Source organism: Meriones unguiculatus, chromosome 11, assembly GCF_030254825.1.
Source record: "Meriones unguiculatus strain TT.TT164.6M chromosome 11, Bangor_MerUng_6.1, whole genome shotgun sequence".
NCBI classification, from domain to species: Eukaryota; Metazoa; Chordata; class Mammalia; order Rodentia; family Muridae; genus Meriones; species Meriones unguiculatus.
In genome coordinates this window covers 11724488-11742033 of record NC_083359.1, presented here as the reverse complement: position 1 = coordinate 11742033, position 17546 = coordinate 11724488, and the positions used below count along the sequence as shown (strand labels likewise).

Genomic DNA, 17546 nt, shown 5'->3' with positions numbered 1-17546 from the left:
GCAGACTGTCTTAACACCCTTGATAACCAGTGGGAGCAAACAGAAAGCAGCAAGAGCTGCCTGCGGGCCCAAGGGGTGCGATCTTTCCTCTCCCCAGTGCAGCAATGAAGGAAGCACGGGGGCTGAAGATCAGGCAAGCAGGGTCAGGTCTTGCTTAGGAGAGGGAGGGAAAGAGTGAAGGGGGGAGGAAGGGAAGGGGCTCAGTCGGAGCAGCAGCTGAGGGAGGCAGCAGAAAACAGAAGTGCAGGGCAGCCAGGAAAAAGCATTGCAACAGCAAGCTGCGACCAGTTCCTTTTTTTGTGGGGTTTAAGAATCTCAGTTCACGAAAAGGGAAGTGACGACACAGCCATGCCTTGGCAGTGCTTTACACGCTCACTTTGACTTATCGTTTTCAAAACGTGAAGCCTACTGCAATGACACACTTTAAAGATCTTTATTAGTATGTAGATTATATGTGATGACGGCTCGAACTGTGACATTTTCATACATGTACATAGTACGTTCTGATCATAGTCACCGCTAAGTTCTCTCTCCAGAGGACCACTCTCCTCTTACTCCCTGTGCGTGTGTGTCCCAGTGAGTGTCCTCAGGATTGTTCAGGAGGATGTGCTCCTTATTAGCAGCTACATCCCCGAAGGAAATGTCTCACTTTTCCATTAGCCATTGTGGGTATAAATCCTCAGGTCACACTCAGGGAGGCAGAAGCAGGCAGATCTCTGGGAGTTTGAGGTCAGCCTGGTCTACAAAGCGAGTACAAAACAGCCAAGGCTACACAGAGAGACCCTGTCTCATAGAACACACGTACCTTTTGTATGCACAGAAAAGGCATAGGGCAATGGTTCTCAACCTGTGGGTCACGACCCTTTCAGTAAACTGTCTCCCGAAAATGTTTACATTACAATTCGTAAAAAGTCACAAAATTACATTTATGAAGTAGCAACAAAAATAATTTTGGTTTTGGGAGGTCACCACAACATGAGGAACTGTATTAAAGGGTCACAGCGTTAGGAAGGTTGAGAACCACTGACCTCGTGGAAACATTTGGCAAACCTTAAATGATCTCATTCTGGGTTTTTTTTTTTTTTTCCTTCTGTGCTGTGGATCCAAGGTTGTACCACCACTCAGCTGCATTTCCACCCACACTCTTTATTCTGGGACTTTTGACATTACACCATTAGGAATCTGAGTGACAGATGTTATTAAAGGTGAAGAAAAGGATCCTGACCCTTGTTGAAACAGCAAGGGAGACTTCACTCAGGACCACTGATGGCTGGAGGGAGCAAGTGAGCACAATTGAAACCCAACAGAACAAGTGGAGTGCGTGTGTGTCTGTGTGTGTCTGTGTGTGCCTGCGTGCACACACATATGCATCTAAAAGGAGTGCTAAAAGCAGTAGCATGCATGAAAGCCTCCATTCTGTCATTGGACCCACCACAAATAACTAAGAGGGTCACATAAATGGGTCATGGGTCACAAAGATGCTTTATTAAACCAAACTCTAGTCAGGCCTTTTTTATTGTATTGTATTTAATTTAATTTAATTTAATTTAATTTAATTTTATTTTAAATTCTGGGATTAAATCCAGGGCCTCATGCAAGCTGGGCAAGTGGTCTAGGTCTGAGCCAAACCCATGGCCCCCCGAGTCAGAGTGTTCGGTTTTTTGTTTTTTGTTCTTTAACACAGAGTAGCCCTGTAGGCCAAGCTGTCCTCGAACTCACAGAGATCCGCCTGCCTCTGCTTCCCGAGTGCTGGGATCACAGGTGTGCACCACCTCCAGTCAGACTTCCTTATGCCAATCCTGCCAGTGTACGTCCTTGTAAACTCTACCTTTGGGTAGGAATCCTGCCCGGCCAGTTTGGCAAGAAGCCCCTCTTTGATACCAGGCCTTGTCTCATCCCTGATCCAGGCGCCAGTGACCCCGCTCACCTTACCTGCCCGTGGCAGGGGTCTTGTGTGTCTAGTCATGGTCCTCTCGCTCTTTTAAACATTTTATTTATTTATGTGTATGAGTGTTTTGTCTGCACGTATGTCTGTGTACCATGTGCATGTGGTTCTGTGAAGACTAGAAGAGGGTTTGTCTTTTAAGACAGGGTCTCACGTAGCCTGGGATGGCCTTGAACTCAGTGTATTGGAAGATAACCTTGAACTTCGGATCGTCCTGCTCTCACTGGGATGACGGCAGTGACACTCCTGATACGCCTCTCTTACATGCACCATTCCATCCAGTTTTATGCAGTGCTATGGACTGAACCCAGGGCCTCTTGCACACTAGGCACTTCCCCAGCTGTGCCGTATCCCACTGTGTTTTGAGCTAGGCGTGGTGCTGCCTGCCCGTAATCCCAGCACTCACAAGCTGAGGTAGGTGGATTTAGGAGTTCGAGGTTAGCCGCTATAGTTCAGTGTAGAACATTTGCCTAGTGTGAGCGGAGACTTGAGTTTCACCTCCGGAGCTGGGACAAAACAAAACAAACCCCACTGCGTTTTAACCAAAGTCAGCGATCTGTGCAAGTGAGGCAAGCACTCAACCAATCAAACTATGCTTCTGTTGTTAACACAGAATGAAAAAAAAATCCGTTTTGTTATTTTGTTTTTCAAGACAGGGGTTTCTCTGAGTAGCCTTGGCTGTCCTGAACTCCCTCTGTAGACTAGGCTGGCCTCAAACTCACATAGAGCTGCCTGTCTCTGCCTTCCTAAGTTCTGGGATTAAAGGTGTATATGCCTGGCTGTTTTGTTTTGTTTTGTTTTGTTTTTTAAGAAAATTTGAATAACATCCAAGAAGCTAGCCAGATGTTATGGGCAGGCCTACAATCCCAGAATTCTATAGGTGAAGGCAGGGTACTCACATTCACTCAGTAAGTCTGGGTCACACAGTAGGACCCTGTTCTCAAGAAAAGGGAAAAAGTAGAAAATTTCTTGATCACCCTCAGCCCAGATGCGTGTGGTGTGTGCGCATGCACGTGTGGGTGGGTGGGTGTAGAAAGAGAGAAGCCCAAGGGCGTGACCAGGTTCTTGTGGCTTTCCTGGCTACATCACCTCCTGGCTGGTAAAGGCCACGTCAAGGGTAGGAAACCAGAGAGTATTTAGGAGCCAGGTTTATTCTTCTAACAACTCCTTGAGAGCTCAGGGGTTCCACGGGGTCTACCTCAAGCCTCTCAAGGGTCTACTCCTGGGGAAATGACCGCACCAAGTACCAGGCCCTAACCTAAGCCTTTGGGGGCCAGCCCACACAGAGTGTCACCACATGGATTCCGTCTGCTTTTGTGGACGCCTGTTGTTCCTGTGCTTTTCTGTCTCTTGTCTCCTATGCCCTTTCTCCTCTTGTGTTTCCTTTCATTATTTGCTATAGCTTCCATGATGTTTTCTTTAAGAAAGCCATCACCTTTATTTGAGACCCCCCCCATTGAAAAGTGGTTGGCAAGCTCAGGAGGCAGAGGCAGGCAGCTTTCTGCAAATTCAAAGCCAGCCTGGTCTGTATATTGAGTTGCAGCCAGAGATACATAATAAGAACCTGTCAAAAGTTGGGAGGGGTGCTGGAGAGATGGCTTGGTGGTTAAGAGCACCTGTTGCTTTTTCAGGGGACCTGAGTTTGGTGCCCAAAACTTAAAGGGAAGAAACATTTTTATTTTTCATTTTTATTTAAACATTTAAATTTTTATTTATTTTTATTTTATGTGCATGAATGTTTTGCTGCACGCACACCTGTGTGCATGGGTGGGGTACCCTTGGGGGCACTGGAATCCCTAGGACTGAAATTGCAGAAGGTTGTGACCTGTCAGGTGGGTGCTGAAAACCAAACCCAGGTCCTGTAGGAGCGGTGAGTGTTTTTAACTACTGAGCCATCTCTCCAGCCATGGAGAGGTTGGTTTGTTTGTTTGTTTTCAAGGCAGGGTTTCTCTGTGTGGCCGTGGCTGTCCGAGACTTGCTTTGTAGACCAGACTGGCCTCGAACTCACAAAGATCCACCTGCCTCTGACTCCCGGAGCGCTGGGATTACAGGCGTGTGCCACCATGCCGGCTGGGGAGGTTTATTTTAACTCATGGTTTCAGAGGAATTTCGTCATGGTGGAGAAGACAAGGTGCCTGGAGTGGCTCCATCTATAGTGGCAGCGTGTGGTGGCAGCTCTCCGCTGGAGGCGGAGAGCAGCCGCCATCTTGGCAACTAAGTCCTATACGCTAAATGTTCTACAACCTCCTAATAGAGCACCACCTGCTGGTTTTCGGAGGCACAAACACGCGAGCTTCTGGGAGGCCTTCCTCAGACTTCACCCTTATCATCTGCGGCTTATTTGATGTACTTGAAAATGTTTTTCTAGAAAGGATCCATATTTGCCTCAGGCCCACAGAGAGGTGGTGGCACAGGCAGCTGAAGCCAGCCTTCCTGCTTTCGTCCAGTTCTCCGCTCTGCTCAGTAAAGCGTGGTCATCTGGAGGCTGATAAGAATCTTGACTCATAGCCAACCCTTCACACCAGATTTCTTGTAATTTGGCTCATGCTACTCCGCTGGCCCACAGCGGCAGGTTCTTTTCCTCAGAAAACCTCCTGCTCCTATCGCACACACACACACCCCTCTTATCTTGGCACTGTGGTGGCCCACAGTGGTCAAAGCCTTTTGGGGGTTTATTCGAAAATTCAATGTGGCATTTACAAAAGAGGAATCAGAGGTTCGGGCTTGTGAATTCCTGGTAGCGTGGGTGGCTTTCCTGCAAATTCCACATTCTGTTTGACTCCCCCAGGGTCTGCAAAGGGTCTCCCCACTGTATTCCTCCCTGATTCCAGGTACCTGGGAGCCGGTCCCCTCCTGGGATGTGGTTTCCAGAGAGTAGAGAGCCTGTCTCTGCCGCTCTGTCTTCCTGTGGGTTGATTTCAGATAACTGGGGGACCGAGCTGTCTCTAATGCTCCCCACCCCCAGAAGAAAGTACTGTTTTTCATCCCAGTTGTTTTTGGTTTGTTTTTCTACAAATTGCTAAACTTCTTTGTAATAAGCAAATATTACTATTGTTTATCATCATTATCATCATCATCTGCACCAGAGTAGCTCACCTTGGCCTTGACTAGACTTGTTTCAAACTTCTGACATACCTTGGATCTCAAACTTTTGAGTGCTGGGATTACAGGCATGAGGCACCACACTCAACAAACACTTATTATCCTTTTTGACATCCAGAGCCTCATGCATGCCAGGTGCCTATCTATGACCCCCAGCCCCTGGTCAAAAAATCACACTCAGTGAAGGCGAAACTCTTCCCTTCTCTCTTCCCAGTCTCCTCCTCTAGGGGTGACCGCAGAGGCCAAAGAGTATTTGCTTTTTCCTTTCCCCTCCTTGCTTCCATAAAAGTTTCAGTGTGTAGATTACTTTCCCCCCACAAAGGTAAGCCTGGAAACTGACCGTCTCTGCTCACGTCAACCCTGACAGTCCCACAGATCCTCTGTCCGTGGGGTAAATGAGCAACTACCAGAGAAGGGAGTATAGACAGTGACTATTTTTCTTACTTTGGAAAACCATATGTAACATAATTCAGCATCACCTGTTTGCAGTGGAGGTTGGGCTGCGTCGAGGGAAATGCATTGCTCGCCCCGACACCATCTCCAGGGCTCTCCATCTCACAGACCTGAAGTTTGCGCTCGCTAGGTTCACAGCCCTTCCTGCCCCTCTGTGCCACAGGCAGCTACCATTCTGCTTTCAGTTCCCGAACCGCAGCAATCACCCGGTCAATCTTCAGTCGCTACGAACCTGTTTTGCTGTTACATGTGAGTACGGTCACATAGCCTTTGTCCTAGTCATTTCACCCCATTTTCTATTAATTTGGATATTCTTTCTCTTTACTATTTTTGCAATCTTCTTGATGAACTAGTTTAGTATTTCACATACAACAAACTTCTGCTTTATTTCAGCATGTAGAGTCTGCATGCTGATTTCTTTCATTTTGTTTGTTCCCAGATATTTTCCATCCCTTCAGCCTGTCTTTCTCAGTGCTGTAAACTCACACAGACAAGCAGCAGCTGGCTTTGTTTTCCTTTACATCCAGGTTGTCATTGTTCAGCTAGTAATTGGAAAGAGAAATTATAATTCGTGTTGTTGAAGAATATGTAATAAAAAATTTTCCTCTGGAAGTGCTCTCAACCTCTGAGCCATTTCTCTAGCTCATTTCTTTTGTTTGTTTGTTTGTTTGTTTGTTTGTTTGAGACAGGGTCCTTTTAGGCAGCTCTGGCTGTCCTGGAACTCACTCTGTAGACCAGGCTGGCCTCAAACTCACAGAGATCTGCCTGCCTGTACCTCCTGAGTGCTGGGGTTAAAGGCTGTACCACCACAGCTGACTCGTTTTTCATTTTTTATTTCATGTATATGATTGTTTTCCCCGCATGTATGCACACCACGTGCATGCCTGGTGAGAAGAAGCACCGGATCCCCTCGAGCTGGAGGTAGAGGTTGTTGTGAGCCTCTCTGTGCTGCCACAGGCCCTGTGAACGAATACCTGCATCAAGGCCATGGTGCTGGGAAGACATTTTTCCCTCGATATCACCCGTCACCTTGCTCTGGCAATCTTTCTGCTTCCTCTTCTGCATCTACCTCTGTAGCCTTGAGGAGAGGAGTTTGAAGAAGTCATCCCAGTTGGGGCTGAGTGTTCCAAAGGATCTCACTCTCTGCACATTGTCCAGTTGTGGGCATTTGTGTTAAATACCATCTCCTGCAAGACATAGCTTCTTTGATGAGAGTTAATCAAGGCAGTGATCTCTGGGTACGGCAGCATGTCTTTAGGAGTGATTTTTATCGCCATGTTTCTTTAGTAGAATGATAGTATTAGCTTTTCCTCTAGGCTCATGACGTCTCTAGTCTCAGGTTCTTGGCCACTTTTGCAATGTCCAGGTATGGGCTTTATCTCATGGAGTGGGCCTTACGTCCAATCAAAAAGTGATTGATTTCTCCCATAATATAATTGCCACTATCACACTAGCATCTGTTTCAGGAAAGCCAGTGTTGTAGGCTGAAGGGTTGTAGCTGAGTGATATTGTTGATTAACTTTCTCCTCCTGTGCCATGCAGAGCAACTGCTGCCAGACATGGTGGCGCACGCCTGTAATCCCAGCGCACAGGGAGGCAGAGGCAGCAGTCTCGCCAGCCTGTGAGTTCGAGGCCAGCCTGCTCTACAAAGTGAGTCCAGAACAGCCAAGGCTACACAGAGAAACCCTGTCTCAGAAAAACAAACAAAACAAAACGGGAGCACCTTCCAGCACTGTGAATGGTCGTCAGCAGGGATGATGCTTCTGGGGAGGCACCAGGTCTACTTCTCTGTGTTTGATGACAGGAATAAATGTCGTTTTGCCGTCAGGCTGCCCTTCACAACTTTCTTGACGTTTGATTCCACGGCAGCCCTTCTGGGCCGTGATAGCTGTGAGGGCAATACTGACCTGGAAGAGTCTCCGCTCCGCAGTGCTGGACGGGCTGCTTCCCTGACTCTTCGCACTGTGGAGCTCAGCCCCCACGGGAGGATGCTGAGCTGTTAAAATGCGCCTTGCACAACTGAAGCTGCTAACTCCTTTTTTTTCTTTAAGTGGTTTTTTGTTTAACCTTTATTTTTACATTACCTGTCATGGGTGTACTGCCTGCGTGTGTGTCTGCCTGTGTGTCTAGTGCCCCCTGAGGCTGGTTCCAAAGGAAACATTTATTTACTTATTATTTATTTATTTATTTTGCTACAGTATTGACCAACCAGGCAAGATGAGTCTACTGGTGTCATAGTGGAATGAGTTATAGGAGGTAGCCAACCAATTTCCTGTTGGGTTTGAGCCCTGTACATATGAGGGATTTCATACCTGGTATTATAATAAACACGGTCAAACACCTGTGGCTGGGGACCCCAGAGGCTCTAATCAGGAAGCCACTGCTGTTGTTTTGCTCAATGGACATGAATTGCCATTTGAATTGCCTGTAGGTCTATCTACATTACATTCCCTTGTTTGTTTGTTTGTTTGTTTGTTTGTTTGTTTTTCCCAGACAGGGTTTCTCTGTGTAGCCTTGGCTGTCCTGGACTTGCTTTATAGACTAGGCTGGCCTCAAACTCACAAAGACCCTTCTGCCTCTGTTTCCCTAAATGCTGGAATCACAGGCATGCACTATCATGCCCAGATCAACCTTTCCTCTTTTTGAGTCACTTAGGGTCTCACTAAGATGCCCAAGATGGCCTTGAACTTGAAATTCCCTGCTTCAGCCTCCCAAGCAGCTAGAATTACAGATTTGCACCGCTGGACCTGGCTGAGAGAACATTTGTTGAATAGATCACCCTCTCCTTTTTAAGTTCTTGGTTGTCCTTGTTAAAGGTCAGTTGCTCACATAAACTCAGGTTTAGCTTTGTATTTTCTGCCTTCTATTGACCTATATATCAGCTTTTATGAAGATATGGATTTTTGTTACATGAAGAATATAGCTCAGTCAACCTCACTTATAAGAAAAAAATTCTCAGGGTGAGATAGTGGGCTCCTGTCTTCTTGAGTATGTCTGGTCTGCTTCCTGTCCATCTTTAGCATTTGAATTCTTGTTGTTTCTGTCTCTTCATCTGCAGTCTCTGAGGTTCTGGTCTGCCATTAACCAGTAGTTTAGTATGAGCAGCTGCCTCACTCAGGAGGGTGGTGGAACTCCTGTCCTTGTCAGGCTGTGGTCCTACAGCCACCAAGAGGAGCAAGGGAAGCAAGCCTGTGCGGACATCTTTCCCCTTGTTCTCCAGGGGTCAAGAAAGCCAAGTGCTTTGGTATTTTCTGGGACACAGCCAACCTGACAACCTGATAGGCAAGTTCAAAAGTCATGGAGTAGGACCTCTGCCTTTAATGAGAGCAGCAAATGGTAAACACGTGTAGCTGCCCACTGACCATCTCCATGAGAGGAGAAGGATAATGGGATCTGGGTTTCACATACCACATCCCAGGTCTGCTCATCACTGCTCACGTACCTCTCTGCCAGGTCCCCATTCTCCCTAGACTGCTTACAGTGTGTGCTGAGCCCTTAGGCCTCACCTTTTACTGTGTCTTAATGCTTCTTCAAGGAACCTGGGAAATTCTGGTCTGCAGCCCAGGCTTAGACTCAGAGCTCTATTGCTTGGGTTTGGAAAACCCATCCAGATGAGCAACTGTTAGTCTGTCTTTGACAGTGATGCAAGCTTGTTCCCTTCCCGAGGCCACATCCTTCCTGCCTCCAGTGTCACAGTGGCTGTATAAATTCACCTCATTTCCCCTTTATCTGTATCTAAGGCTGGTGTCGGGGTGAGTACTGTTTCATGCAGCAGTGTGGATGAAAGGTTCAGGGAAGGAATGGGAGGCTATATTTAATGGCATGATTTATCAATAGAGTAGGAATTTCTTCTAGACTCTAAGTCTAACTTTAGAGTATTTCTGGAATGTTCTGTTTCCGTTACTTGTGCATGTTGGGAAGGCGGAGGGGGGTGCAGAAGAAGCAATGATAACTTCCTAGGACTTCAACGGATCCACTCAGGGCACCAGAGGGCTGGATGCCTGTGAAAGAATGTGCTGGAAGCCTAGGCGGCAGCTAAGTAAAGACCCATTGCGGCAGGTCTCAGTAGCAGGAGCAGAGGACTGAGACATCCTGGAACAGACCAAGAACTGAGGGGTCAAAAATCTAGGAAGCTCTGTAGAGCTGGCACAGCTGTCAGCGAAAGCACGAGAGATAAATGAAAGGAGGTATGAGGTGCTGCCTGAGCCAGGGAGAGGAGAGGCAAGAATGAAAATGCAACAGGAACTAGTGAGCTTGAGGTGCCTCATGTATCAACTAGCTGTCATATAAATATCAATTTGGAGGCCATTACCATTTTCCAGGCTCCTTCCCTTCCTCTACCATTTATGGCTTCAGTCTGAGAAAGCCATTTAGTGTCTCTACTACTCAGCTGAAGGAACCTACATGCCTCAGTTGAGAAACTAGGTGAGGAAACAAAATAATCAGGGCAGCATCTAGCCACGAGCAGTTCTTACTGAATATGAATCACGATGCTCATTATATTTATGAAAATTTCAAGGAGCCATTAGAGAGGTGTATGCATTTAGTCTTTCCCTTTATATGAACCTAAGTTCCACCTGATTAGGCTCTATCCATCAGTGAGAAATAGGGGAGCAGTGAAAGACTGTCCTCCGTCTGTGCTGTGAGGCCTCGTCTTTGTTGCTCTGTCATTACTGAAGCTTATTTTCTCCTGGCTTTCTCCTTCCGTTGTTCCTTTCCTTCAGATGAAAATAGAACAAAAAACCAGAACCTTCCATTAAAAGAAACCTGAAAGCAATCTTTTCTGCTTTCACAGTGACTAAATGAGGAAGTTGAAACTGAGAAATAGTGAAGAGCCTGTCTGGATCCCAGTTTTGTCACCATGGAACCATGGGTTCCATGACAAGTTCTGGTGACCCTGTGTAAACACTTGTTCTCTGTGTACGAGAACTGATTGTATTAATGGCTTATCTATGTTTATCTCTACAGAGGAACTTTTCTTCCATGGCTCAGGACATAGTCCTAGATCAAGCTAAGAGAACTTTCTGGTAAGCATTTGGCTTACTTAGTACTTATTACATCAGAGACCGTGATTCATATGGTCAAGCGATATTTCTTTTCCTTTGAGTTTCTGAGTTAAGAAAGTTTAAGACCTGTACCAAACTATGAGGTACCTTGTAATGTTTCAATATTAGCATTTAGTTTTCTGAGTTTCTAATTTCATCTTCTAGAAGCAGACATTTCTAATAAGATTCTTCTTACCCATACAGGGTTTTCATTCTTGCTATGTCAGTGCAGACCTAAGCTCAAAGGCCCTCTGAAGGGTTGCTGAGGAAGATGACCAGTGTCCGCTGCAAACTGGCCCAGTACCTAGAGGACCTTGAAGATGTGGACCTCAGGAAATTCAAAATGCATTTGGAAGATTACCCACCTGGGAAGGGCTGCACCCCGCTCCCCCGGGGCCAGATGGAGAAGGCAGACCATTTGGATCTAGCCACACTCATGATCGACTTCAATGGGGAGGAGAAAGCATGGGCCATGGCTGTGTGGATCTTCGCGGCGATCAACAGGCGAGACCTCTGGGAAAAAGCTAAGAAGGACCAGCCAGAGTGGAGTGAGTAAACGAGAGTTTTTTGTTTTTCTTAAAGTGTACGTGTCATAAAATGTAGAATTCTAGTAATTTTACATACATGTCTTAGTAATAAGGAAACTCGTATTGTTGTGCAACCAACTTCCAGAGTGCTTTTCATCTTGCGCAACGGAAGCTCCCAACTCACAAGATGATAAGTCTCTGTTACCTAACCCCATCACCCAGCAACCACCGTTGTGTTTTCTGTCCCTGAGAACTTTACTGCTATGGATTCCTCACACAGGTGGGATCATGAGTGTTTTTCCCTTGTGGCTGCCTTATTTCAGTTAGCAGAATGTCCTCAGGTATATCAGAATTCCTTCTTTAAAAAGATTAATGATGGCGGGCCAGGTGTGGTGGTACACATCTTTCATCCTAGCACTTGGGAGGCAGAGGCAGGCAGAGCTCTGTGAGTTCGAGGCCAGCCTGGTCTAGAGAGTGAGTCCAGAACAGAGAAAACTTGTCTCAAACAAACAAAAACAAAAGAAGATTAATGATGAATATTCAAACACACACACACACACACACACACACACACACACACACGTATTACATTTTGCTTGTCTATTCTTGCCAGTGAATAATTGTGTTTATTAATGTCTTCCTTTCTTTGGTTTTGAGTTAGTCTTACCTATCCCAGGCTGGCCTCAAATTTGCAATCTACTCAAGCTGGCCCCAAACTCAGAATCCTCTTTTTCTCTGCCTTCTGAGCGCTGGGAGATTGTGTCCTTCACTACACAAAAGTTAGCATGTTTAAAATGTTAATTTATTATCGTTGCTTTTCCTCTTCTCCTAGTGGGGTATGTGAGGGTAGGAGGAAGCAGTGTGCTTTTTCTAATTCTGTGAAATCCCCAGTCGCAGTAATCGCTTATTCCCAGGAGCCTGTTGTAGCTGACACCATGCTCTAGGAGTGGGGATAGTGATGAGGTCCACCGCTGGTTTCCAGACCAGCTCATCACGGTTGCTTGCCTGCTCTTAATAAGGAAAACGGCAGAAGGGATTCGGGGTGATCAGAAAGCCACAGGCAGAGGATGCTGAGTTGGAGTGGCAGAAGGGAGCAAGCACAGTGAGTCCCGAGAGAAGGATGCTGGTGTAGGGCTACCTAGTGAAGCCTGACAAACACAGGGCCCTGCGTTCCATCCCTACGTCACTAGGTTTGTTGGAGACGAAGAGGCTCTTAGCAAGGCAATGGTGGTACAAGGGAAAACTGTGTGCCAATCAAATTGTACATCACAATGCAACTGTAGTTGTGCTATGCTAAGAATGCATACAATCGGAGTGAAGCATCAGTCTTAGCAGCAGAAATACTTACTGAGCAATTTTAGATGTCCTCATACTAAAACATTAAACGTTTTTAGCTACCTATTTTGCGTGCATATATGTATGCGCAATGGCACATATGTGAAGGTCATTGGACATCTTGTAGGAGCTGATTCTTTCTTTCTACCATGTGGGCCATCAAGTTTGTGCCTTTACTCTGGGCCATTTCTCTCTCGTTGTTTTTGTTTTTTTTTTTTTTTTTTTTTTTTGGTTTGTTTTTTTAAGATTTATTTTTGGGCTAGATGTTGTGGCACACGCCTTTAGTCCTAGCACTTGAGAGGCAGAAGCAGGTGGATCTACGTCAGTTAGAGGCCATCCTGGTCTACAAAACAAGTCCCAGTACAGCCAGGGCTACATATTAAAGAGGGACCAGATCTAAAAACAAAAACAACAAAAAACAAATTTGTTTTATATGTGTGAGTGTTTTCCTGCATGTCTGTATGCACACTATGCTTGTTTTGGTACTTGAGGAGGCCAGAAGAGGGTATCAGATTTTCTGAAATCGCAGTTATAAATAGTTGTGAGTCACCATGTGAGTGCTTTGAGTAGAGTGCTACTCAGCATTTTAAACTTTTCTCTCTTTTTTTAAAAGATTTATTTATTTATTATGTGTACAGTGTTCTGTCTGCATGTATAGCTGCATGCCAGAAGAGGGCACCAGATCCCCTTATAGATGGTTGTGAGCCACTATGTGTTGCTGGGACTTGAACTCAGGACCTCTGGAAGAGCATCCACTGCTCTTAACCTCTGAGCCATGTCTCCAGCCCCATTTTTAAACTTCTCAATGTGAATTTAGTTAGTCATTGTTCTGAATGACTTGAGTAGACTGACTGTGTTTACTTCTGAAGACCCAGAAATTGAGACAAGAAAGCACAGGATATGACAGCACAGATCAGACTTACCCCAAAGAGCTTGATGTCTCTAAATCAGCAGAAAGCACTCTAACAATATTGCCACCCCCATTCCAACCTCTGACTTTAGATATCTCTTTCCTTTCCTCTCTCTCTCTCTCTTTTTTACTTATCTAGTTAGGGGGTTGAAAGGACAGAAGAAAAGAGGTGAAGAGTAGATAAAAGAAGAACCCACAAAGTACACTATTAGCCTACTTTTTTTTTCTTTCTTTTCTTTTTTTAAATTTTTCTTTGTTTTTCCTCTTTGAGACATGTAGCCCAGGCTGGCCTTGAATTCACTATGTAGCTGAGGATAACTCTGAAGTTGTGATATTTCTGCCTCTATCTCCCAAGTGCTGAGATTAAAGGTATGTGCTGTCCTGCCTGGCTAAGCCATGTTTAATTCAGAAGGAATATGGGGTAGGGGCCTTTGACCTACCCATAGACTAGGCTTGTAAGACCTGGGGTCTCACAGCTCAGGAGTTCAAGATCGCGCCCTTTCAGACTCCTCCAGACCACGACTCGTTGCAAGCAAGAGGTTTATTAACCATTGTGCAATGGGGTCACCCCTGCTGGCCAGCAAAGAGTGGCACCCGGAGACAAAGGCCTTTAGTTGTTTTTTTTGTTTTGTTTTGTTTTGTTTTTTTTCCAGGGCCTTGCGCTTGCTAGGCAAGCGCTCTACCACTGAGCTAAATCCCCAACCCTGGCCTTTAGGTTTTTAAAAGAAAAATTGCGGGAAATTTGAAGTTGTAGTTTTGGCAATTTAGGATTGGATGAGGAAGTTATAAAGTAAGATAATTGGTTAGTCTTAGGTGCTCAAGCTTGGCCAGTCCTGCCAAGTGTGGATGCAGCTACAATTGAAGGTGGGGGTGGTTAGCTCATCCTTGAAGATTAGGGGCTGTAGACTTTTGGCTGGAGGTCAAAAGCTACTCAGAAGAAGTCTGGGTTCATTGCTAAGAAACACTATTCTTTTTGTTGAGTGAAGGTCATTGCTTGCTTGCTTTTTTTTTCTATCTGTCCTCACAGATAGGGTCACATTTCTCCATTCTCTGGAAAGGTACTAAGAGGCTTTAGCTTAACCTGGACCTAAAACTCAAAACTATAGCCTTTAGAAGACATACAGGTTACAAAGTTAGTCTAACCCTTTCAGGCTTGATTCTATCCTCTGTTTTAGGACTTTTTGATGTACTTTGTGTTTTTTTCCTTTTGTGTTTAGATGATGCCCGTGCTTCCGATCTCTCTGTGGAATGCCAGGAAGACAGCCTTGAAGAGGAGTGGATGGGCTTACTGGGATATCTCTCCCACATCTCCATTTGTAAAAAAAAGAAAGGTATGCATCGAGCTGCTGCTTTCAACTTTGCTTTTAGTCTTGGAACAGCAGGCTAAGGAACTGGAAGGCAGGCAAGCTTGGGCAGTTTACAGGGCTCCACTTCAGGGAACAAGGCCTACCTCGGGAAATGCGCTTCAGCTAAAGAAGCAGACGTACATTCACATGGTTTCCTAAAGTCCAAAGAGGTTTACTACAGGTAGATATAGGCTTCAGACTAAAAGTATAGGGCTTAAATAGCAGATTTTCTGGCTGGAGGCAGTGCCCACAGTGTCCTATCATGAGTGGGAAGTAATTGACATCTGAATTTTGGGGACCTGATATTCTTTGGGAAAGAATTATACCTCCTATTTTTCTAACCCGGTCGTTAAATTCCTCTAGAGCATAAGCCACTGGTTTTCCTTTTAGGCACACAGATATGTTTTAATACATATTTGCATTTTATGTTGCCCCCACACACATTTGGAAAACAGTAATAGAGACAATGAGATACCTGGAGAACGCATTGCTACTACGGTTTATGAATCCCAGCCACTCAGGCTTTTGACTGGATTCTCAGTACCAGGTATGAATTCCCATCTCTGGAGTAGGCTTCATATCCAAGCATGAAATGGCTGGTTACTGCTCCAACAGTCATGCCGCTATTGCGTCAATGAGTACACCTTGCTGTAAACATTCACGTTTGATGAGCACATTGCACTCTAGATGACAGTCAGTACTCCTTGCATTGTTGTTGTTGTTGTTGTTGTTCTTGAATCCTCACAATTCTCAGTGTTTGTCCTGTAAGAGCACAGGTCCACTAATAGCTTGTTGTTGGGGAATAGATGGGCGCGGGCTTGTCCTGAGATCTACCTTTTTGTCTCTGCTGCAGATTACCATAAGATGTACAGAAGACATGTGAGAAGCAGATTCTACTGTATCAAAGATAGGAATGCACGTCTGGGTGAGCGTGTGGGCATCAACAAACGCTACACTCAGCTGCAGCTGGTCAAGGAGCATCCAAGCAAGCAGGAGAGGGAGGATGAACTGCTGCACTTCGGCAGGACTAAAATGTGGGACAGACCCATGAGTTCCATTGAGCTGGAGTTGCTGTTTGAGCCTGAGGATGAGCACTCAGGGCCTGTGCGCACAGTGGTGTTCCAGGGGGCAGCAGGCATCGGGAAAACGATACTAGCCCGGAAGATCATGTTGGACTGGGCATCCGGGAAGCTCTTCAAGGATAAGTTTGATTATTTGTTTTTTATCCACTGTCGAGAGGTGAGCCTCAGGACCCCAAAGAGCCTGGGAGACCTGATTGTCAGCTGCTGGCCTGACCCAAACCCACCAGTGTGTAAGATCCTGAACAAGCCTTCCAGGATCCTCTTCCTCATAGATGGCTTCGATGAGCTGCAGGGAGCCTTTGATGAGCACATCGCGGAGGTCTGTGCAGACTGGCAGAAGGCTGTGAGGGGAGACATTCTGCTGAGCAGCCTCATCCGAAAGAAGCTGCTGCCCAAGGCCTGCCTGCTCATCACCACGAGGCCGGCGGCCTTGGAGAAGCTGCAGCACCTGCTGGATCGCCCCCGCCACGTGGAAATCCTAGGCTTCTCCGAGGCCAAGAGGAAGGAGTATTTCTTTAAGTATTTCTCCAATGAGCTGCAGGCCAGGGAGGCCTTCAGGCTGATCGAGGAGAACGAGATTCTCTTCACCATGTGCTTCATCCCCCTGGTCTGCTGGATTGTGTGCACGGGGCTGAAGCAGCAGATGGAGGCTGGGAAGAGCCTGGCCCAGACCTCCAAGACCACGACAGCCGTCTACGTTTTCTTCCTTTCCAGCCTGTTGCAATCCCGGGCGGACACCGAGGAGCACCTCTTCTCTGCCCACCTGCAGGGGCTCTGCTCCTTGGCTGCAGACGGCATTTGGAACCAGAAAATCCTATTTGAGGAGTGTGATCTGAGGACACATGGCCTGCAGAAGACAGATGTCTCTGCGTTCCTGAGGATGAACGTGTTCCAGAAGGAAGTGGACTGTGAGCAATTCTACAGCTTTAGCCACATGACTTTCCAGGAGTTCTTCGCTGCTATGTACTATTTGCTGGAGGAGGAGGAGGAGGAGGGGGTGGCTGCCAGGAAGAGACCAGCAGGCTGTTCAGATCTCCTGAACAGAGATGTGAAGGTCCTCCTAGAAAATTACGGCAAGTTTGAAAAGGGCTATCTGATTTTCGTTGTCCGTTTCCTCTTCGGCCTTGTAAACCAGGAGAGAACCTCCTACTTGGAGAAGAAATTAAGTTGCAAGATCTCTCAGCAAGTCAGACTGGAACTGCTGAGATGGATTGAAGAGAAGGCCAAGGCCAAGAAGCTGCAGAGGCAGCCCAGCCAGCTGGAACTGTTCTACTGTTTGTATGAGATGCAGGAGGAAGACTTTGTGCAGAGCGCTATGGACCACTTTCCCAAAATTGAGATCAACCTCTCAACCAGAATGGATCACGTGGTTTCTTCCTTTTGTATCAAAAACTGTCATAGGGTAAAAACCCTTTCCCTGGGGTTTCTCCACAACTCACCCAAGGAGGAAGAAGAAGAAGAGCGGGGCGGAAGTCAACACTTGAACCACGTCCAGTATGTTTCCCCCGATCCTCATGTTGGCTGTTCTTCTAGGTAAGAAAATTTTGCTTCAGGCAGATGGTAGCATGTACCATATGCTTTCTGGCTACTTTTCTTGGTTCTCTTTCCGATTATTTTCCAAATATAGTTGCCAAGCCTTGTGATAATGTGGCTGCCACCCTTTTGTTGGTAGAGAGTGACTTTTGCTGAGTGGATAATTGGGATCGAGAAACAAAACTAAGAAACAAGCATGTGGGGAGACTCACTTCAGCCCACAAGGTATCAGGTGGACTGTGGCATTGCGTGGAAATGTTTGTAAACT

At 46.2% G+C, this 17546-nt stretch overlaps 1 protein-coding gene across 4 annotated transcripts in view; it reads left to right on the top strand.

The window, feature by feature from the left end:
- The first annotated feature begins 9236 nt into the window (after window positions 1–9236).
- The window catches only part of Nlrp3 (NLR family pyrin domain containing 3), a 29016-nt gene continuing 20706 nt past the window's right edge, over window positions 9237–17546 (top strand). For all 4 annotated transcript variants that reach the window (XR_009584410.1, XR_009584411.1, XM_021639558.2 and 1 more), the window contains exons 1-5: window positions 9237–9252; window positions 10469–10527; window positions 10750–11093; window positions 14535–14648; window positions 15517–17278. Coding sequence is in view for 2 of the 4 variants with exons in the window: in XM_021639558.2 (XP_021495233.1) it covers window positions 10817–11093; window positions 14535–14648; window positions 15517–17278 (2153 nt within the window). In the remaining 2 variants the exon portion in view is untranslated. The remainder of the gene's footprint in view (window positions 9253–10468; window positions 10528–10749; window positions 11094–14534; window positions 14649–15516; window positions 17279–17546) is intronic.